At 39.9% G+C, this 23939-nt stretch overlaps 2 protein-coding genes across 3 annotated transcripts; both read right to left on the bottom strand.

The window, feature by feature from the left end:
• LOC146648982 (uncharacterized) lies at nt 1-19003 on the bottom strand. The gene is made up of 22 exons (XM_085385812.1): nt 18944-19003; nt 15751-16641; nt 15599-15650; nt 11999-12173; nt 11682-11905; nt 11514-11585; nt 8048-8217; nt 7709-7963; nt 7519-7606; nt 7230-7435; nt 6994-7119; nt 6801-6905; nt 6575-6688; nt 6320-6445; nt 5604-5818; nt 5362-5455; nt 4296-5003; nt 4144-4195; nt 620-769; nt 367-465; nt 174-275; nt 1-23 (listed from the first exon to the last, which is right to left on the bottom strand). Exons 2-22 carry the CDS (start codon nt 16633-16635, stop codon nt 13-15), a joined length of 4029 nt encoding a protein of 1342 aa, XP_085241938.1. The 5' UTR covers nt 16636-16641; nt 18944-19003; the 3' UTR covers nt 1-12.
• Nucleotides 19004-19034: 31 nt separating this feature from the next.
• LOC146648981 (uncharacterized) lies at nt 19035-21989 on the bottom strand. 2 transcript variants are annotated; one of them, XM_085385830.1, is made up of 5 exons: nt 21928-21989; nt 20373-20441; nt 20147-20257; nt 19904-20017; nt 19035-19402 (listed from the first exon to the last, which is right to left on the bottom strand). In XM_085385830.1, the coding sequence occupies exons 1-5, from the start codon at nt 21940-21942 to the stop codon at nt 19184-19186; spliced, it is 528 nt and encodes a 175-aa protein (XP_085241956.1). In that variant the 5' UTR covers nt 21943-21989; the 3' UTR covers nt 19035-19183. The 2 variants fall into 2 exon arrangements, with proteins under 2 accessions (XP_085241956.1, XP_085241954.1); XM_085385828.1 differs by having other exon boundaries at nt 21839-21980.
• Nucleotides 21990-23939: the final 1950 nt, after the last annotated feature.

The following is a 23939-nucleotide window of genomic DNA, read 5'->3' as shown; positions in this document are numbered from 1 at the left end:
CAGAGGATCAGGTTAGGAACAACCTATTAAAGAGTGAATTTCACAATAGATGTAGCACATCGACATTTTCCTCTTCCTCTAAACTTATCACACTGAACTCAGATACCAAAAAAGTAGAGACCTTAGCTTTCAGAAAATATATCTGTTCACTATTTTGTATTAAAAATTCTTACCATTGATAGGATAGAGCTCCAAGACTCCGCCCATATCTGGCAACTCTGTGCCAACCAGCTTCAGAATGGCGATGTACCTCAGGCCTGTGTAACCATGGCAACCTTTTTTTGAAAAGACATCAGAATGAGGCAAACAATTTTTAGACAACAGCATGACTTCAAATGAGAACAGCAGTATGCTATCAAAGTTTACCTTGGACTATGACCCTGACTGACATGACCAGACAAAAGTGCAGTTTAAGAGCCTCAGCAAGCAGATTTACAGATGCTGGGAGGAAGTCATACTTGTTTTCTGCAAACAGAACAAAATGTGAAGACACGTACTGAGCAAGCTGCCAACACATCACTGTAATGCACGCCAGAAAAATTAACACTGTTTTTTAAATCTTTTTATCCAGATGTGGAAAAAAAAAGTTGTGTGCATGTGTTTACTGTCAGGTAATCACCGGCACTGGCAGACATTTTCAGAAGTAGGATGCGGCTGGTCCCCAGTGTTACAAAGCCTAGCCCGAGAGCAAGAATGTAGGCTGATGAGCCGGAGCACAGCCTGGGGCACAAGGGCACATGGCTGCGACTGGAAATGGATCCAGCCAAACCTGCTGGAATACATACAAACATGCACGCACACATGTTTATCAGACTTCCCCTTTACATTATGATTATTATACTGCCAAAGAATTTTTTAAAACTGTTGTGTGTGTCTCAGAAAGGTTTTAAAAAGACAACATTCATTCATTCATTTGTTCATTTTCAGGCACAACAAATACCTATATTGAACATAAAATACACAAAACAAAAAACAAAAATTGCCTGAAAAAGGAGTGGGACGAAGAAAACTTATTAAATCCCACCCCTATACTCACTCATCAACAAAAAACAAACAAACAATAAACTTCCCGCAGCTACGCCCATCATTGCATACAGACCCATCAACAGCCCCGGGCACATACAAGCATCTAAGCGGCAGCTCGCAAACAACAATTAGAGCCTTCATAACTGAATACAGAATATATAAATTATAAATTGCATTACCACAGGTAACAGGCAGTAATAACTACAAGTAACAAACACACATACATATACATACATATATATATCTACACACACAAGTACATATATGTACATACATATGCACACTTTTTTATTTTTATTTTTTGGAATCCATACCAGCAATGGTAAGAGGACAGACATTACAGAGCACACTAAAACCCATCATTGAGTATACTGTGACCAGACCAACTGTTTGTAGAGAAATTTAAATCTATGAATATTTTTGCATTGTTTCAATTGTAAACTCAGACTGTTCCAGATTTTCACACCACATACAGACACACAAAAGCCTTTATGGGTTGTTCGAGTTCTGGGTAATTTGAATTCTCCAAAGCCTCTCACATTATAAACCTTTTCTTGAATTTCAAATCTAGTTTGTAAATTTGCCGGTAAAAGTTTAGTAAAAGCTTTATACAAAATTATGGATGTATTGTAATTAACCAGATCCTGGAATTTAAGTAACTTTGCCTGAAGAAAGAATTTGTGAGTATGATCTAGATAACCAGCCTTGTGAATAATACGCAGTGCTCGTTTCTGTACTGCGACTAATGGATTAGTTGTATTTTTATATGTATTTCCCCACACTTCCACACAATATGTAAGATATGGAAGAACCAGGGTACAGTACAGAGTACGAAGTGCATCTTTATCAAGGAATTGTTTCACTTTGTTCAAAACTGCGAGGCTTCTAGAAATTTTGGTTTTTATGTGTCTGACGTGGGGTTTCCATGAAATTTTATTATCAATTACGACTCCCAAAAATTTGTTTTCACTCACATTATCAATTGGTACACCTTCAATGATAATTGGTAATTCTATATTATATTTTAAATTACCAAAAAACATTGCTTTAGTTTTATTTATATTTAATGATAATTTATTTATGTCCATCCATTTTTTTTTTATTAATTTTAGCTCCCTGTTTACGGTCATTACAAGATCAGTATAATTATCGCTACTGAAAAATATGTTGGTGTCATCTGCGAACAGTATGAGTTTAAGTACTTGAGAAACATCAAAAATATCATTTATGTATACATTGAAAAGTTTTGACATTGACAGGATGTAAGTGTGAACTAAAACTTGCAGAAATAATGATCAAATACAAGACACTAAAAACAACACTGCGGGTTAATTTGGTTAAAAGAATATCATTCTAATTATGCTGTGTGAGCCGTTTCGAGATATGTGGTGGCTTTTCCATTAATGGCTCATCTGTGAAACAGCTTATGAGGAGAAACAACTCAGTATAATGCAATACAAAGATGACCGTGTCATTGAGACTATATACCCCTTATCTTGTATATCAATATTCAGTAAGATGACCTTTATATTCCAAGAAATCTATGTATCAGGCAAGCTTTCAGGTCAATTCTTTAAGTAATCCAAGAGTTTTATGTGGATGTTGGCTGTTTTTGTTTATTCTCTGTCAAACTATGACTCAATAAGCACTGTTGCAACAGGGCTCACAGGGATTTTCAGTCTGGTTATTGTGTCATTTGGCATACCATAACATTTTCTTCCAATTTCTCTTCCTTAAGAGTAATTTTTTGACAGCCACCCTCACACTGACACCATTTCTGATGTGGCTTCAGTAAGCAGTATATGGATCAACTGCAAGCCCAGATGCATCTCTCAGGTCCTGTGTCAGGTCTTTGCTGCATTTTTTCACCCTGATTTTTCACACTTCAAAAGCTTCAGGAGCTTTTTGCTCAGTGCAGCATCAGCACCACGGAAATACACGGATACATCCGTAGACTCGAGACAGAATTCACAATGCGTTTTTGGGACTTTCAGGTGTATGGACCAATGTTTTATTTTCTGATCAAACCAGAACACTTTAATGAGCAGCTAGATTTGTCTCGCATTATCTGGCTGAGTTAATGCCAGTTAACATCGAAGCAGCTGGAATCCATAGCTGTGCGTGTTCATGGAGCTGCATTTTCACCTGCTGGACATCACTACCTGACAAGTTTAACTTTCTTCAGAACATTGCAGGGGCCTTATTGCCAGTATTTGTCTCTACATATCTGTGTGAGCATGTGTATCTCTTTATTAACAAACATGCCATATTGGCCCAGTTTATTTTTCTTATCATTGTTGTGAGGAGACCATAAATAGCATTTGTATTTTCTGTTGTACAGTTCATTTGCTGTTATGGATAAAAAGTGTCTTTTTTTGTTTCAAAATAGCTGATAACTATTCACTGATAGCTGCCAACATCTGAGAATAAATATAATTCTATAAAGTTGCTCTATATAGTGTGTAACTGTTAACATAGAGCATTATTAAATTTTTTGCTAATGCAATCATATGGCACATTGACTTCTGAGGAAATTTTAGACGGCACTCGTCATCAGAAAGGTTGCCTACCCCTAGCCTAGAGGAACTGACTCTTCATAAATGAATCGAGTAGGGATCGCTATCCCAGGATGGTCAGTCATACGATGCAAGATTCTCTCAAGCACAGCGCATCAACAGGACTGAACTGCCAGCCATGCAGGAGGAAGATGCAGCAGATCCTCTCTGATCACAGCCACCCCAGCCACAGACCGGCAGGTGGTTCAGGAACATTCAGGGATAGTTTCTACCCACAAGCTATCAGACTTCTGAACTGCAGACATTCGGCACACACTCACTACAACTACTGGACTCTACAAACTGTCACTATAAACCAATTTAAATCCTTACTGCACAAGTTTTTGCACAACTGTAAATTCCAAACAAATTCTCTTAATATTAATACTTTAGTATTTTGTTATTTATTATTATTATTAATAAATAAATTTTCTTCTTTAATATAACTGCTCACTTCTATATGTTCATGTAAAGCTGTGGCTACAATGTTTATCTGTACATGACAATAAAACATGAAACTTGAAATTTTACAGTAGTAAGTTTGATAAGATATATTATTTACCGTAGTGAGGGGCTTTGCTGGGTGAAAACCGTTTACGTCTGCTATATTTAACCTGAAATAAAAAGGAACATTAAGCAGATTTGTTTATCAAAAGCAAATGAAAGAATGTTTCACAATGAGGTGTACAATCACAGGAGGTAAACAATACTCACATTTGCACGCTTGGTTGAAGAGTGTATCTGCTTGAGCTCATGATTACTTTCAAGTTCACACTCTAGCAACTGCTTCACCACCTGTAGCTCAGTGAACAGTATCTGACAGTGTTTGCAACCAGGAGCAGGTGTCCTCGGGAGAGGACGTCCCCTCCTTTGCTTTGCTGCATAGTAAGGTGCACTGCTTGGGATTAAAACATCAGGAGATACCCCTGTTGAATGACAAGTAACCTTGCTGCTGGAGATAGAAGGCTGCATAATTGGGATGGTGTGGTCACTGAGAGTGTCACTGGCAGAGAGAGGCTGTAGGTTTGGTCTGGTAGAGTCACCCAGAGCCTCGCTGTCAGAGGGAGGAGCAGGCCGATGGTTCAATGTAGCATGGTCACTGTGAGCCTCGCTGTCAGAGGGAGGAGCAGGCCGATGGTTCAATGTAGCATGGTCACTGGGAGCCTCGCTGTCAGAGGGAGGAGCAGGCCAGTGGATCAGTGTAGCATGGTCACTGTGAGCCTTGCTGGAAGAGGCTATAGCAGAAGCAACCTTTGACCCTTCCTCCAGTGCCCTAAAGATGCCCTCCTCAATTACAGCATCATCCACTTCATCCATGTGTGAGACCATTTGTGGTGTGGGATTTGATGCCCTCAGAAGTGCCAGTTCTTTAGCAACGTGTCTGTCCTTGGCCTTTTGCATGTAAAGTTTAATCATAGGTGTCTGAAAAAATTGGTATTAGATGTGATTAGGGTTAAATTTAAACAGTTTTCTGTGTAACCATATATCAAAACTGTCAGTATTTTACTTATTTGGGCATCCTTCACGTTTTTATCTATGCACACAACATGCTTTCTAGAGCTCGAGGAACATTATATAAATACAGCATACGGACAAAGAAAGAACCACCGTATTCTTCTATAGAAACTGGAAGACTTTCATTTCACCAGAGTAACAAATATGTAAAATGCAAGGTCCTAAATGTAAGTCCCTTTAACATAAACATCTGATTCCAGAGATCAAGGGCTGCCTCACCAACACACAAAAACCACACAGAGACACCACAAAGTCAATAACATACCTGTAATTTGTGGACCTTTTCCAGGTGCTTGTCAAGCCGTTTAAGATGTTTTGACTGACATAAGCGGACTGGACAGTCCAGATTTGTAGAAAAGCTGTAAAAATAGTAAAAAAAAATGCTGAGTAGGATGAAATAGAAATTGGATGTGTAAGATAATTGTATCAAATAAATGCAGTGCTTAGAAAAAATGTGTAGGGACAGTAAATATAAATTTATCTTTCAGAATTTATTAAGACACTTACTGCCGATGAGAAAATTGGCTCAAAAGAGTCAGCTCAGTTTTATTTACAACCTGCTCTGTGACTCTTAGGTGCTGAACAATATCAGCATATACATGTCCACATATGGGACACTTGTGTCCATTTCTGACACAGTGATGCCTTTGAGACTTTGAGGCGACAGCAACCTGTTGCCGTTCCTCTGTCCTCTGCGGCAACTCACTGCTCACGAACGCCCCCTGTACACAAAAAGAAGATGCATACAACTACTAAAAAAGTTTTATTTTTTGTCTTACTCTTACTTAATATTTACAAATGCCAATGAAAATAAATTATCTGCAGTACTGTTAGTAATTCTGACTACTTTTGATTTGACCTTTATATTTCTTTGAATATATATACTGTCTTTGAATTCATCTTGTGTACGAAACCCACTACTACTCCTCCTCATGACCTCACTAAAAATGGACTGGAGCTAACTCACCTCTTCCTTAAACTCATCTTTTCTCAATTGTCTTTAAATTTATCTGGTGGAGGTTTCCCATCATCACTCATTTCTAATCTTCTTCTAAATCTTCTCTTTAATTAATTATTGCCACATTTAATTAATTATTTAATGGTGTATTTAATTAATTCATTATGGCAGTCCTGGTGTTCCATACATATGAGCTGACCATGTGACGTAGAAGAATACAAAGACATATTTTGTTGAATGCATTGAAACTGAGAACAAATTTTACCTTTTCCATGGCCACTTTGTGAATCATTTGTCCCAAATGTTCTGCTTCATCCTTTGAATCGTCTTTAGATTCATCCTGTGTGGGTCTGCTATCATGTGTCCCATCCTCTTCAGATGCTGCCACCATCTGTTTTCAGAGAAGACAACAATATGTTTGGCTCATTTTTGATATATAGATTGTGGAAGCAGTGAAACTGAGGATGAATTTCACATCTCTTTGTGGCATAGGACACCCAGTTTTGTTTTTCATGGCTACCTTAGGAATCCTTTTACGTTCTTGTTCTTCCTCCTCTTCTGAATAGCCTTCAGATTCATCCTGTGTGGGTTTCCAGTCATCTGTCCCATCATCGTCAGATGAGCTAACAGACTGCTTTTAGAGCAGAAAAATATATATTTTACTCATTTTTCATGGATGTTTGGAAACAAAACACTTACATCTTTAACTGCAGGAGAAGAAACCCTGCTGGATTTTTCCTGCCCACCTTAGGAACCCATTCCCTCGCTTCATCCTCCTCCTCCTCTTCTGGATTGTCTTCTTGTGTGAGTTTCCCCACATCTGTCCTATCATTTTTGTAAAAGATGACCATCTGATTTTAGAAAAGTAAAAGTAAAAAGGTAAAAGATTAGTAATCAGTGAAAACACTAAAAACAAGCACAAGAACATACATTACATACTTTTCTCTTGCGCAACTGGTATGTCACTTTTTGTAGATGCTCCACCCCCTTTTTCAAATCCTGTTTAGTTTCTCTTATTGTGGCTCCGGCACTACCGGCACCCTCACCCTGACCTGGGCTCACCATCTGTTTATGGTACAAATTAAATATGTTTTGTTCATGATGGAGTAAATGATTATATATGAAAGAAGTGCAACCAATCAAAACTCTTACCAAGGGAATCAGGGCACACATACCTTGTTACTGCTACACTGGAACAGCGTTCTGTCTAAAAGCTCCTCTGTTCCTGATGACTGCTGCTCTTCCTTTTCAGATCCTTCACTGTCCTCGTCCTGCACAGATCCTCTGTCCTCTCTCCTTTTCCTTTTATTTGCTGCATATGTTGCAATTGCATTGGTGGTCAGTGCTCGGCTCTGGAGTGTGTCCTCTGCAGGGTCCTCAGCTGTGCAAAGCAATATTACTAAATATGAATAAATGTAAGTGTATAGATAAATATATGACTTCACTTTAGCTTATTTAAATAACCTTGATAAAATCTTTTGGCTGTGATGGCATCATGGCACATAAATGTTGCCACTCTGTCGTAAGATTTACGTCCCAACTGTCGCTTGGCCTGAAAGAATAATGTTTTAAAAAGAAACCACATGAATAAAACCCATGACACTTCAACCTACTTCATTGTGTGTCAAAAAATAAAAATGAAAGGTTTTCTCACGTAAGTGCTACAGGAGGAACGTAGCATGTTGAAGGTGGGGGCAATCCCCAGATTCATCATCTCCCAGGCTGCCTTGAAAAATACCGGTAGTCTATGAAGAACACCTCCACTAGAACTGTGGAAAAAAGTCGGTGCCTCCGAACCGCCTTCAACATACTCTCTGATATGATTGTAACGCTGCAACCAGGTATACTCATTCTTGTACAGGGGGACAGCTGCTTGCCCATGATATCTTTGAGTTTTGTGCTGTTTAACCTAATACATGAAAATACATTTTTATTCAGCTGAATAAAAAAAAATGTTTATGTATACTTAGATTTATATAGTTTTAGTACATACACGGATGATGCGAGCACCCTGCTTAGTTTTTTCTGCCATTTCAACCTCCTCAGTAGTCATGTTGATGATCACTCCCTTTCGGTGACCAGTTATGGCAATAATATATCCGCCCAACAGTCCAAAAAACAATTTCAATATTGTTCTGCTCTGGGGTTGCTTCTCGAGGTCATCTGTAAAAACACAAAGAGAACACTACATGTATTAATATGCTATGCTAACACATACACTGCATTTACATGCCCAGTCCCTTGTGCAGATTATAGAGGAACTTTACAAGCACCATGTCTCAAGGACCATGCAAGCACCACAAAGTATCAAACAAATTTTCCAGACCAACCATACAAAAAACCCAGTTTCCAATTACAAAACCCTGTAATGTGTCTTAAGATAGAATATAGAAAGAGATAAAAGTCTCACGCCCCTTGCCGCCTCTACAAATAGATAACAAATGCAAACGTGTTTGAGTAGTAGAAATGGCTGTTATAATGGCTGAGTGTGTGTGTGTGTGCGCGCGTCTGTGCGTCCAAAATATAACTCTAAATATTGAATGTAAATCTGTTCCAGATACCATAACTTGTAACTTGTTTTACTGAGGGTTAGTCATGCTCAGTTTCTGGCATGTTGAAAATAAATGAAACAAAGGAAAAAAAATGTGTATGTTAACCAGTGTAATGAATCTGAGAATACAGGGAGTGCAGAATTATTAGGCAAGTTGTATTTTTGAGGAATAATTTTATTATTGAACAACAACCATGTTCTCAATGAACCCAAAAAAAACTCATTAATATCAAAGCTGAATGTTTTTGGAAGTAGTTTTTAGTTTTAGCTATTTTAGGGGGATATCTGTGTGTGCAGGTGACTATTACTGTGCATAATTATTAGGCAACTTAACAAAAAACAAATATATACCCATTTCAATTATTTATTTTTACCAGTGAAACCAATATAACATCTCCACATTCGCAAATATACATTTCTGACCTTCAAAAACAAAACAAAAACAAATCAGCGACCAATATAGCCACCTTTCTTTGCAAGGACACTCAAAAGCCTGCCATCCATGGATTCTGTCAGTGTTTTGATCTGTTCACCATCAACATTGCGTGCAGCAGCAACCACAGCCTCCCAGACATTGTTCAGAGAGGTGTACTGTTTTCCCTCCTTGTAAATCTCACATTTGATGATGGACCACAGGTTCTCAATGGGGTTCAGATCAGGTGAACAAGGAGGCAATGTCATAAGTTTTTCTTCTTTTATACCCTTTCTTGCCAGCCACGCTGTGGAGTACTTGGACGCGTGTGATGGAGCATTGTCCTGCATGACAATCATGTTTTTCTTGAAGGATGCAGACTTCTTCCTGTACCACTGCTTGAAGAAGGTGTCTTCCAGAAACTGGCAGTAGGACTGGGAGTTGAGCTTGACTCCATCCTCAACCCGAAAAGGCCCCACAAGCTCATCTTTGATGATACCAGCCCAAACCAGTACTCCACCTCCACCTTGCTGGCGTCTGAGTCGGACTGGAGCTCTCTGCCCTTTACCAATCCAGCCACGGGCCCATCCATCTGGCCCATCAAGACTCACTCTCATGTCATCAGTCCATAAAACCTTAGAAAAATCAGTCTTGAGATATTTCTTGGCCCAGTCTTGACGTTTCAGCTTGTGTGTCTTGTTCAGTGGTGGTCGTCTTTCAGCCTTTCTTACCTTGGCCATGTCTCTGAGTATTGCACACCTTGTGCTTTTGGGCACTCCAGTGATGTTGCAGCTCTGAAATATGGCCAAACTGGTGGCAAGTGGCATCTTGGCAGCTGCACGCTTGACTTTTCTCAGTTCATGGGCAGTTACGTTGCGTCTTGGTTTTTCCACACGCTTCTTGCAACCCTGTTGACTATTTTGAATGAAACGCTTGATTGTTCGATGATCACGCTTCAGAAGCTTTGCAATTTTGAGACTGCTGCATCCCTCTGCAAGATATCTCACTATTTTTGACTTTTCTGAGCCTGTCAAGTCCTTCTTTTGACCCATTTTGCCAAAGGAAAGGACGTTGCCTAATAATTATGCACACCTGATATAGGGTGTTGATGTCATTAGACCACACCCCTTCTCATTACAGAGATGCACATCACCTAATATGCTTAATTGGTAGTAGGCTTTCGAGCCTATACAGCTTGGAGTAAGACAACATGCATGAAGAGGATGATGTGGACAAAATACTCATTTGCCTAATAATTCTGCACTCCCTGTAGAATAACAGTGATTCTAATAACAGGCCTCACAGAGTGTCTGACCTTGGTGTGTGTGTGTTTCTGTGTGTTGTGTATAATGTGACACAGTGGAGCTAATAATCTCAAAGAATATCTGACAAACAAAATGTATGTTTTCATAAAATCATAAAATAACTAGAGAAATAAATGGTAATTAACTGAGTTTTAAAGCATTCGAATTGGAAAGGGATTAAGTTACAATGGATGTTCTTGTGAAAATGTCCTAAAGACAAATCTAACTGAAGTAGAATCACATAAACTGAATGAAACATGAAGGTATTTACATCCAGATGTGATTGAATATGAATTCTCTATGTTAAGAATAACAATGAAAATGTAATGAAGCATTCACAATTTTAAAAGCTACACATTGATAGATAAGGTGTGGGAAGATATGACGTCCAGTAGGAGAGGGGGGGGGGGGGGGGGGGGGGGGGGCTGAACAGGTGAAAAGGTGAGGTGAAGAAGAGATTTTGTGTTTTTCTTTTTTGTCTTCTGCAAGATGAGCAGCCCAAAAGATTGGATCGAAGAGGTTCAGTTGAAAACCTGTCCAACCTGTGAATTCATTCCTTTTTGTCTGCTCATTGTTGCTGTGTTAGGCGGTTAATTTAGAAGGATTTTGATTTACATCCTTCCTCCAACCTCTCCTCACCAAAGAAAAGAACACACTCAGCATTAGCTTAGAGCATCTTAGTTAGATAAGTAGAGTTTAAGTAATCTGATTATTGTTTTGTGATTATTTTATTTTCCTTATTCTCATTTAATTAAATTTCCTGCAATTAAAGTTTAAATTGTGGACACCTTTTTTAAACAATAAAAGTAAAAGTCTTATTCTTTGTAAGTGCAAATACCTCTTACACTTTATTCTAGCCACAATAATGAAAATAACCTTTACAATCATCCCAGAAATAACAAGATCAAAATGTGCAGGGCTCCATCTTAAACCAGAGCTGCACATATTTCACTGCAACGGTGATGTGTTTTAGCTCTGGCTTCATGTGCATTACATTGACCAAGCTGCACATTATTCTTCAATTTAAAATGGACATTAGACAGAAAAGACATAAGCTCAGTTTCAGTGTGTGGGGTCACTGTGATGTAAAGATCTGTAGGGGCTTTGTCTTAACCCAGATCTGAAGTCTGTATAATCACTCTTAAGTAAAATGAACATTCAGTGTCATTGTGATCATTGCAGTGATCCATACCCAGTGCGGCAGCAATCTTCTGGGGAGCCTCATCAATGAACAAAGCATGTTTTTCTGCTTTGACAAGTCTTTCTAAAAAAAGAATTTAAGCACAATCCCTTAGACACTTTATTATTAACATCATGTCATTAAAGTAGGTAGAGGTATAGATGTGTATTATATACGTACTAGACTTAGATCTCCGCACATTCAGCTGGTGCACGACTACTTCACGGCCAACATCTCTGTTACGTGCCCTCAGTTCGACCAAAAGGGCGTTGAACCTTTTTTTTCCAAGTCTGACTTGTGGTGGTGACATGTTTAATATATATTTCATGAAAGCAATAGCATCCATGAGATAAGCTCTCTGAGTTGTTGGTTTAAACCCTTTTGCTTGCAGGTGTGCTAGAAAACTCCAAAGTCAAAAATACAAATTAGTTCATGTGTTAAACTGTATATGCACACATGTATATAGAAACTAATAATCCTTCAAATTTAACACTTACTCACGGACTTTTCCATGGTTCCTCAGAAACAGAAGGTCAACGTTTGGAATCGCTGGGTCTGCCATGAATTCCAGAAAATGGATGACATGGGTGGCTCGCTGCTTTGCATTGTCACGTATTTTTCTGCTAGGGTTCACACCTTCTGCATGGGCCCTAAATTCTTCCACCAGTCTTACTGATGAGGCAAGAACACAAATCATATCAGTACATTTGTATTGGTTAACTGATGGCACGACCATAGCTGGACTGGCCATTGGGCATTTGCTCGGTGGGCCGATGATTTTTTTGTTTTTGTTTGGTAATGGTATAAACAATGAAAGGTGGTGGATTGGCCAGATGCTGGCCGGTGGTGGCTATGGCGGAGCTTCCCCAGATTCAGTAACATTAACAAGTGGTGGAGGCCAGCAGGTGGATGAGGGAAAGGGTAGGCAAGAGGAGAGACCCGAGGTGGCCGCTGGTCCGAGTGTCAGGTGAACTGAACTCCAGGTAAGAAGTTATGACCTGCAGTCTGTCTGGGTCAGATATGAACCAATTTTATGTGGAGTTTATTTTCATTGTGCTGACTTTTTACAGTCAGTTACAATAACTCGTACTCCGTACTAGCTAGCACGACGGAGTTTCTATACAGCTAGGTGGGTGCTATGACGTTACTGACAGTGAACTTTATTTTATTCATAAGGTTAGTTAGTAGAGTTGGCAATCGTCCCGTAAAAAACAGAATCGTCTCGTATTGAGAGAAGATATTACGTGTTTCGTATTGAGCTGAAAAGGAAAACAGTTTGTCCCGGACTTCAGCTAGAATGGAAAAAGACACAAAGCTGGAGTTATTCTGTCGTTACGCTGCACAGCTGCCTCTTCTTCTCTCATTCTCTCCCCCTTCCTCTCTTGTTGCTACTTCAATCATGAAACTGATCAATGATCAGTTGATCAGCTTTTCTCTCGTTTGTTTATCACTCACTTTGCGCCAGAAAGAGGAAACCAGCAGATGTCGCGCTAAACAACAGCAGCTCGAGCCGATTTTTTGTCCCAGTCCAGCCCTGGGCACAACACGCAGTGAATTAATCTGAGAAGGTGCATTAAAAAATAAATGGCCGGGCCAGAGGTGCACATCAAAAAATTAGCTCGCATAGACACATTAGTTGTGCCGCTTCTTAATGACGGTATCTTAGCTAACAACTCAACTACCAGATTCAACTTGTAATTGGCTAAAAATAACGTCCCTACCGGTGAGAGGGACGTTGTTAAGCTTTCCACATTCCGACACTTCAAAAGCTTCAGGAGCTTTTTGCTCAGCGCAGCATCAGCACCACGGAAATACACGGATACATCCGTAGACTCGAGACAGAATTCACAATGCGTTTTTGGGACTTTCAGGTGTATGGACCAATGTTTTATTTTCTGATCAAACCAGAACACTTTAATGAGCAGCTAGATTTGTCTCGCATTATCTGGCTGAGTTAATGCCAGTTAACATCGAAGCAGCTGGAATCCATAGCTGTGCGTGTTCATGGAGCTGCATTTTCACCTGCTGGACATCACTACCTGACAAGTTTAACTTTCTTCAGAACATTGCAGGGGCCTTATTGCCAGTATTTGTCTCTACATATCTGTGTGAGCATGTGTATCTCTTTATTAACAAACATGCCATATTGGCCCAGTTTATTTTTCTTATCATTGTTGTGAGGAGACCATAAATAGCATTTGTATTTTCTGTTGTACAGTTCATTTGCTGTTATGGATAAAAAGTGTCTTTTTTTGTTTCAAAATAGCTGATAACTATTCACTGATAGCTGCCAACATCTGAGAATAAATATAATTCTATAAAGTTGCTCTATATAGTGTGTAACTGTTAACATAGAGCATTATTAAATTTTTTGCTAATGCAATCATATGGCACATTGACTTCTGAGGAAATTTTAGACGGCACTTGTCATCAGAAAGGTTGCCTACCCCTAGCCTAGAGGAACTGACTCTTCATAAATGAACCGAGTAGGGATCGCTATCCCAGGATGGTCAGTCATACGATGCAAGATTCTCTCAAGTACAGCGCATCAACAGGACTGAACTGCCAGCCATGCAGGAGGAAGATGCAGCAGATCCTCTCTGATCACAGCCACCCCAGCCACAGACCGGCAGGTGGTTCAGGAACATTCAGGGATAGTTTCTACTAGGGCTGGGCGATATGACCCAAAATTCATATCTCGATATTTTTTAGCTGGATGGCGATATAAGATATATATCTCGATATATTTTTTTTAAAGCCATAAAGTAAGAACAAAAAGAGAGTTCTTAGTCAAAGCTGTGTCCCAGATGTCACACAGGCACTTTTATTAACATAGAGCAGATGTACATAAAATTTACTCAAAAATAAATTATGAGCATTTATTAAATAATAATGCTCCATAAATAAAAGAAAACAATGTTGTTTTTGTGCATAACAAAAAGCTCACAATTGTGCAGTCAAAATGTAAACTAAAAGACGCTGAGCACAATAACAAAGACAGATTTCACAGCTGCTCTGTTCCCAACTTGTACTGCGTGACTGACAACCTGGAGTTTGAAATCCGCTTCGCAACCGCGTCTCTTAACAGGTGCCATTTATAGTCCTTATACACAGTAGGGTAATATTACGTTGAAGTACAGTACGTATCACTCCGCGAGGCTCAGCCGTAATGCTCCGACAATCCATCAAGCGGTGCAGCTCCGTAGCTTACTAAAGTCGTACTAAAACATTTTTTGACAGATTGCTGAGCGCTGTGTACCACATAAAATCGGTTCGCAGCCATCAAGCACAACCAGAATTCATACATAAGGCGCGCTGTCAACTTTTGAGAAAATGAAAGGATTTTAGTCCGTGCAGCCCCTCTGGGCTGCATGGCGTTAGCGTGGTTAGCTCGTTAGCGTGGTTAGCTAGCTAACACGTTGACGCCGTCCAGCCCCACGCACGGGGCGATGCGCAGTAACTCGTTAACGGAGATTTGCCGTGTCCATCTTGTCGCTTCCTGCAGGTGAAGCGATGGGGGACGAGGAGTTGTGTTCAGTGAAGGAGAGGCGAGGCCGAGTAACATTGCGTAAAGACGAAAGTGGACGAAAGAGAGGCAAACCTGCGGCTCCACAAGTATAATTATAACGTAACATAGACTATATCGATATAAAGGATATTGTCACATCTTATATCTTGTATAAAAATATATCGATATTTTTTAAAAACTCGATATATCGCCCAGCTCTAGTTTCTACCCACAAGCTATCAGACTTCTGAACTGCAGACATTCGGCACACACCATTACACACTCACTACAACTACTGGACTCTACAAACTGTCACTATAAACCAATTTAAATCCTTACTGCATAAGTTTTTGCACAACTGTAAATGAGAAACTGTAAATTCCAAACAAATTCTCTTAATATTAATACTTTAGTATTTTGTTATTTATTATTTATTATTATTATTAATAAATAAATTTTCTTCTTTAATATAACTGCTCACTTCTATATGTTCATGTAAAGCGGTGGCTACAATGTTTATCTGTACATGACAATAAAACATGAAACTTGAAATTTTACAGTAGTAAGTTTGATAAGATATATTATTTACCGTAGTGAGGGGCTTTGCTGGGTGAAAACCGTTTACGTCTGCTATATTTAACCTGAAATAAAAAGGGTCATTAAGCAGATTTGTTTATCAAAAGCAAATGAAAGAATGTTTCACAATGAGGTGTACAATCACAGGAGGTAAACAATACTCACATTTGCACGCTTGGTTGAAGAGTGTATCTGCTTGAGCTCATGATTACTTTCAAGTTCACACTCTAGCAACTGCTTCACCACCTGTAGCTCAGTGAACAGTATCTGACAGTGTTTGCAACCAGGAGCAGGTGTCCTCGGGAGAGGACGTCCCCTCCTTTGCTTTGCTGCATAGTAAGGTGCACTGCTTGGGATTAAAACATCAGGAGATACCCCTGTTGAATGACAAGTAACCTTGCTGCTGGAGATAGAAGGCTGCATAATTGGGATGGTGTGGTCACTGAGAGTGTCACTGGCAGAGAGAGGCTGTAGGTTTGGTCTGGTAGAGTCACCCAGAGCCTCGCTGTCAGAGGGAGGAGCAGGCCGATGGTTCAATGTAGCATGGTCACTGTGAGCCTCGCTGTCAGAGTCAACGGAATCGTCTCGAGCAGGCCGGTGGATCAGTGTACTATGGTCACTGTGAGCCTCGCTGTCAGAGGGAGGAGCAGGCCGATGGTTCAGTGTATCATGGTCACTGGGAGCCTCGCTGTCAGAGGGAGGAGCAGGCCGATGGTTCAATGTAGCATGGTCACTGTGAGCCTCGCTGTCAGAGGGAGGAGCAGGCCGATGGTTCAATGTAGCATGGTCACTGGGAGCCTCGCTGTCAGAGGGAGGAGCAGGCCAGTGGATCAGTGTAGCATGGTCACTGTGAGCCTTGCTGGAAGAGGCTATAGCAGAAGCAACCTTTGACCCTTCCTCCAGTGCCCTAAAGATGCCCTCCTCAATTACAGCATCATCCACTTCATCCATGTGTGAGACCATTTGTGGTGTGGGATTTGATGCCCTCAGAAGTGCCAGTTCTTTAGCAATGTGTCTGTCCTTGGCCTTTTGCATGTAAAGTTTAATCATAGGTTTCTGAAAAAGTTAGTATTACATGTGATTAGGGTTAAATTTAAACAGTTTTCTGTGTAACCGTTAGGGGTGCAACGATACTCGTATCAATATTGAACCGTTCGATACAGTGCTTTCGGTTCGGTACGCATATGTATCGAACAATACAAAATTTTTAATTTATTTTATCAACTTTCCTTCTGACGATGCTGTCTGTGTTGAGCGCTCAGTGGATCTGCGCTCGACAGTGCAGCCTAGGTGGAGTAGTCGATTGCAGATTCACTGAGCGCAGGGCAAGCTAGCCAGACAGAAGTTAAGCTCTCCTTGCAACATGGCAAATTGAACCTCCCCCACCCTCATTCAGATCTGGCGTTTGGAACTCTTTTGGTTTTCATGTGACGTATGACCCTGAAGGTAAGCGCGTCACGGACTAAAGTAAAACAGTATGTTGGATGTGCCACACAATGCTCAATTACATGGGGTGGGAACTAGTGTGTTAGCGCAGTTAGCTCGTTAACGTGTTGGCCGTCCAGCCCCAGGCACGGGGCGATCCGCGGTAGCTCGTTAACGGAGATTTGCCGTGTTGTGGCGTTAAGGTCATTTCAACGAGATTAACGCTGACAGCACTAGTGGGAACTCAACAAATATGACTGCACATTTACTCCGACATCATCCTAGTGCAAAAGACAAGTGGAAGCAGACAAAAACAGCAAGCATGCATGCTACAAACTTTACCCGAGTCATTTAGACAGCCGTTAGCACATGATTCTTCTTATGGGGACCTGATATGTTTAATATGCTGCTGAGAATATAGCCCAGAAGAAGCATATTGTATAGCTTTTATTTTGGAAAGAGACATTTCTCTGTAATAAACTCTCTTTTCCAAAGATGAGTGATTCCTCAATCAGATACAGGGCTCACAAAATCGCTAGCCCGACGTCCCGGGGCTAGCGATTTTTCCAGTCGGGCTACCAAAATCTATCTCTGCCCTGCCCGACGGGCTATCGTAGGAAGGAAAAATATATGTCAATGCTTTTGCATTCTTTCGGAAATGTAGCTGGGTAAGTATGTCATTGGCATCGGTGAGCCACTGTCAATATGTGACATATTGAAATCGCGTTTGAATTTGCCCTTGTTTTTTGCTTTCACTTTGCAATCGCACGAACTGTGTATAGAGAGCGACAGCACTGATTGGTGAGTGACGATAATTTGCGCACCAATTCCTCTGACATCGTCTTATCAATCGTTAGCTTACTATGCAAACATGACAAGTGAAATCTCCCGCAGCAAGCTTAAACATGTGAGAGGTTGATCGCGCAGAGAATCGCTGAGCGTTATGTGTGTGTGTGTGTGTGTGTGTGTGTGTGTGCGCGTGTGTAAAAGCAGCAGGATATATTTTTAGTTCTGCTGAGCCAAATAAGACAGGTCAGGGTGAAGAAGTGACAGCCAAAGAAAAGCTTACCACAAAACGGAAAAGTTATGACAAATCAGACTATAAGGCAAAAAGAAAGTGCAGCTTTATGGTTTCATGGACAAAATAATTTCTGTGGCTGCGATATGATGAGCTAAATAACCAGGGCTACACATAAGTGGTCCGCAGGTGCGCATTCGCTGTCAAAATAAGAAACGCGCACAAGAAAAGAAGTTAATATTATATAATTATACAATATTATACTTTAATGTATAATATTGTAAAGGAAACAAAACAGGAAACAAAACATAAATCAAAAATTGCTCTCTTTTTTATTCGGGCTACTTAAATTTTGTTTTGGGCTACCAAAAACTGAAGAGTCCCTGCCCAAAGGGCTACCAGGGATTTTGAAATTTTGCGAGCCCTGAGATATATTTTTTTTATTACTTTTTTGTTTCAGCAACATAAAATCTAAAAACTGTAAAACTTTATAATTTTAATAAATGACAAATTAAAAAGGCATGAACATTTTTTTGTATCGAAAAAATATCAAACCGTGACACCAAAGTATCGAACCGAACCGTGAATTTTGTGTATCGTTGCACCCCTAGTAACCGTATATCAAAACTGTCAGTATTTTACTTATTTGGGCATCCTTCATGTTTTTATCTATGCACACAACATGCTTTCTAGAGCTCGAGGAACATTATATAAATGCAGCATACGGACAAAGAAAGAACCACCGTATTCTTCTATGGAAACTGGAAGACTTTCATTTCACCAGAGTAACAAATATGTAAAATGCAAGGTGCTAAATGTAAGTCCCTTTAACATAAACATCTGATTCCAGAGATCAAGGGCTGCCTCACCAACACACAAAAACCACACAGAGACACCACAAAGTCAATAACATACCTGTAATTTGTGGACCTTTTCCAGGTGCTTGTCAAGCCGATTAAGATGTTTTGACTGACATAAGCGGACTGGACAGTCCAGATTTGTAGAAAAGCTGTAAAAATAGTAAAAAAAAAAATGCTGAGTAGGATGAAATAGAAATTGGATGTGTAAGATAATTGTATCAAATAAATGCAGTGCTTAGAAAAAATGTGTAGGGACAGTAAATATAAATTTATCTTTCAGAATTTATTAAGACACTTACTGCCGATGAGAAAATTGGCTCAAAAGAGTCAGCTCAGTTTTATTTACAACCTGCTCTGTGACTCTTAGGTGCTGAACAATATCAGCATATACATGTCCACATATGGGACACTTGTGTCCATTTCTGACATAGTGATGCCTTTGAGACTTTGAGGCGACAGCAACCTGTTGCCGTTCCTCTGTCCTCTGTGGCAACTCACTGCTCACGAACGCCCCCTGTACACAAAAAGAAGACGCATGCAACTACTAAAAAAGTTTTATTTTTTGTCTTACTCTTACTTAATATTTACAAATGCCAATGAAAATAAATTATCTGCAGTACTGTTAGTAATTCTGACTACTTTTGATTTGACCTTTATATTTCTTTGAATATATATACTGTCTTTGAATTCATCTTGTGTACGAAACCCACTACCACCACTCCTCATGACCTCACTAAAAATGGACTGGAGCTAACTCACCTCTTCCTTAAACTCATCTTTTCTCAATTGTCTTTAAATTTATCTGGTGGAGGTTTCCCATCATCACTCATTTCTAATCTTCTTCTAAATCTTCTCTTTAATTAATTATTGCCACATTTAATTAATTATTTAATGGTGTATTTAATTAATTCATTATGGCAGTCCTGGTGTTCCATACATATGAGCTGACCATGTGACGTAGAAGAATACAAAGACATATTTTGTTGAATGCATTGAAACTGAGAACAAATTTTACCTTTTCCATGGCCACTTTGTGAATCATTTGACCCAAATGTTCTGCTTCATCTTTTGAATCATCCTGTGTGGGTCTGTTATCATGTGTCCCATCCTCTTCAGATGCTGCCACCATCTGTTTTAAGAGAAGACAACAATATGTTTGGCTCATTTTTGATATATAGATTGTGGAAGCAGTGAAACTGAGGATGAATTTCACATCTCTTTGTGGCATAGGACACCCAGTTTTGTTTTTCATGGCTACCTTAGGAATCCTTTTACGTTCTTGTTCTTCCTCCTCTTCTGAATAGCCTTCAGATTCATCCCGTGTGGGTTTCCAGTCATCTGTCCCATCATCTTCAGATGAGCTCACAGACTGTTATTAGAGCAGAAAAATATATATTTTGCTCATTTTCCATGGATGTGTGAAAACAACATATTTACATCGTTAACTACAGGAGAAGAAACTTAGCTGGATTTTTCTTGCCCACCTTAGGAACCCATTCTCTTGCTTCACTCTCCTCCACACCTGTCCTATCGCTTTTAGAAAAGATCACCATCTGTTTTTAGAAAAGTAACAAAACAAAACATAGAAAATAAAATAATTTCCAACAGTGCATTTTGAGATCTAAGCATCCCAGAAACTGCACAGACATATGTCAGACATAACTTAAAACCACCAGTATAGGTTCATCAAGGCCCTGAGGGGAAAAACTACGTTTCCCACAAAATATTATGTTACTTCCGGTTTTGGCAGGTAATGGCAGACATGCATCCTTTTTTTTTTTTTTTTTTAATTTTGTTTTTAAAATTTTGGTCGCCAACGGAGAGTGTTTGGTAGCGCTGTCCTCAGAAAACACCGTTTGTACTGTTTCGAATCATAACTCTGGTTTTACGTGGCCTATTAACACAATTAAGAGAATATCATTTGAAGTCCGCACTTTCAACACAAGTTGAAATGGAGACTGGGGCTGTGTCCCAATTCAGAGACCGCACGCTTGAAGTATGCATTTTGAGTGCGATTACGTCACCGCCACGTGACGACTGTCCCAACTCGAAGTGTACTTCAAATGCGCCGTCGATTTCCCCAAATATCAAGCGTGGTCCGGTGCACGCTTCGTGGTCCCATATATCCCACAATTCATAGCGCGGCGGTGGGTGTGGATAATTTTGCTGCAAAATCCACATAAAATGTAATAAATAAATCATATAATACAAAAATCAACTATTCACATTTCAACTTTTAACTATTTAAATTTTCATCTTTTTCCTTTTACAAATTTAAAGTGAAAACAACACAAAACACTGCAAACCACAACACAATTAAATATAAATTATAATATGAAAACAAAAAGAACATGTATATTCTCTGTCATATGGGCCCGCATGAATAAACTTTCTGAATCCTTTATCATCTGCAACCGAAAATAGTTGTGGATGATTACTATACCTTTCTATCCCTGGCTCTCTTTCTCTCTCTCTCCCTCTGGCTGTTCCTGTGCTACTGAGAGTAACTACCGCCCCTCCCCCCCTCTGCCCACGTGCAGAGTGAAGCGGAAAAAACGTGCGAGAGAGAGAGAGAGTGAGAGAAAGAAAAAGAAAAAAAACCCACGTGACGGCTCGCGATAAGGAGCCGGCTCGCGTCGTTCACGTCAAAGAGACGGCTCTAAGAGCCATTTCGTTCGCGAACGACCCATCACTAACACACACACACAACAGCAGCCCCTCTCGCTCGGTTTTTGCATTTGCGCTCGCTAACAACGTGTTGCTGGCGCTCTCAACATTTCTGCCCGTGCGCGCTCAACTCTTTCTCTACACCGTTATATTTGTGCCACAAAAACAGCCAGACAGGACAGGGTTAAAAAAAAAAAAAAACCCAACCAAAAACAAGCAAACGAAAAAAACCCGACAAGGTACCTGTTTGTACTCATGTAACTTTTGAAAGTTAGCTTCATACCTGAGAGCTGGTACCTTCAAACTCTTTCTTCTTTCTTTCTTTCTGACAGTCGTATTGGCGGTTGGCAAACAATTGAAAGGTGCATTTACCTTCAAATTCATCATCCATGGTGCTTCGAAACTCTCACTAGAACAATCCGCTGCTGTACTCATGATCACATGACATAGATGATTCTGATTGGCTGCTCAAATGCTCATTAGGGGCGGAACATTTTTATAACATTAGTTACCATAGGGCATTGGAGCGTGATGTCACGGGGGTGGGCGTGGAAAGGATTTTGGCCTGATGCGCCATTTTCGGGGTCAAAATAGGTCAAAATATATGGCCTTATTTTTGTGCCACTATTCTGAGCGCACGCAAAAAAAAATTTGAGCGCACGTAAAAAAAGTTTGCAGGTGCAAATGATGTATTTTGAGGAGAAATTTATTTTGAGCGAACAAAACTCATTCCTGCATGCAAAAAATGTATTTCAGTGTTTGCTATTATCCATACACACACACACACACACACAATGGCAGCCCCTCTCGCTCAGTTTTTGCATTTGCGCTCGCTCGCAATGTGTCGCTCGTGCTCTCAACATTTCTGCCCATGCGTGCTCAACTCTTTCTCTCTTTCTCTACGCCGTTATATTTGTCCCACAAAACCAGCCAATCACAGACTGGCCCATCGCGGTGTAACGGAGAAACAGCCAATCAAATCGCAGCTTTTCAGCCAGTGTAAAAGATGATTTTTTTTTTTCCACTGAACCGTCTGAGCGCAGGTTCGAGTCCTGGTTGGGACAAAGCCTGTGTTACATTATCAAAAGATAAACACCATTTTTAATTTAGTTAATGTGGATAAAATGTATTTTTCACTTTGCTTTTTCTTATTATTTGATTATCATTCTATTTATATCATAGTGTTTTGGCCTGTGGAGTATTATGTACCTATACTGTGTTAAGGAATATCTTTTATTTATATTTATGTATTATTCACATTATTTTATTGTACAATGCTTTGGTGCCACGGGCTTTTAGCATGCCTCAATGTCTCACACATTCATGTTGCTAACGGAAGGTATCTCAGGAAGCTGGAAGCAGGCATTCACACGGGAAAAGTTCATCTTTTGTCTTCTCCACTGTAAGAGGAAGCAAGGGAGTGTGAACTTTTCTCTGGGGGAAGACCAAAGGTGTGAAAACAGCTGTGTACTGCCTTTTGGTTCTGTAGGAGGTGTTTATACCCAAGGCTCTGTTGGCTTTATTTAATGGAAAACTTTCACAACAACTGCAGTACATAAGTACATAACTCAGAATAAACTGTATCATCACAAACCAGACATCCAACTTTTAATACAAAGATTAAAGTTTAAACTATAATTCAGATACATTCTGTTGGCATAGAAAATGAAGCTTATGCATAATTTCAATAAGGAAGATGTGTAATAAGTCATTTGTCTGCTTCCCGGTGGCTGCCAGTTTATATCTATTCATTTTCCAGCACAAACTCAGCACTGACATCATTACTTTATTCCAGTTATGCTCTTGCCTGCCTTCACCGAGCATGCCAGCCTCCACTCTGCATGCTTTAAATCTGTTGCTCTTCTGCTTCTGCCATTCTGCGTTTCAGATCCTCAGCTATGCAGCCCGCCTCCTCTCCTTTCTCCTCCTCACCGTGGTCACTCAGAACCCTGTCCCAGCCTCCATCTTCATCACTACCAGCATTTTGACTCTGGGGTGTGGCTTGTGCAAAATCCTGTCACTGCTGAGATTTCTTCTGCTATGATGGGTCATTGGAGTTTAACTGCCTAACAGTTACATTTATTTCTGTACCTCAATAAATCATGCTCAGTTTTTCCACATGATCTCTCCTTATTGAACTGCTTTTGTAGATAAGCTTCAAGCCAGAAAGCAACAACACCTAAACCAAAAATATTATCATCAGAAGTGAGAAAGTGTCTGGACTATCTCCAGCTGCGTTGCATGTATTAAAGATAACTTCAGACACTGTCTGGTTGTCATGTCTGAAACAGGCTGTACAGTCACACAGATAAAAGACAGCAGTCATGTTTCTAATATTACAAATCAACCAGAAAGATTATGAAGATAAAAGCTGTGAGACCCCA

This window comes from Rhamphochromis longiceps, linkage group LG17, assembly GCF_057381845.1.
Source record: "Rhamphochromis longiceps isolate RC_006_pf linkage group LG17, R_longiceps_female_GT1.1, whole genome shotgun sequence".
Classification (NCBI taxonomy): domain Eukaryota; kingdom Metazoa; phylum Chordata; class Actinopteri; order Cichliformes; family Cichlidae; genus Rhamphochromis; species Rhamphochromis longiceps.
This window is presented reverse-complemented; position numbering and strand designations above follow the sequence as displayed.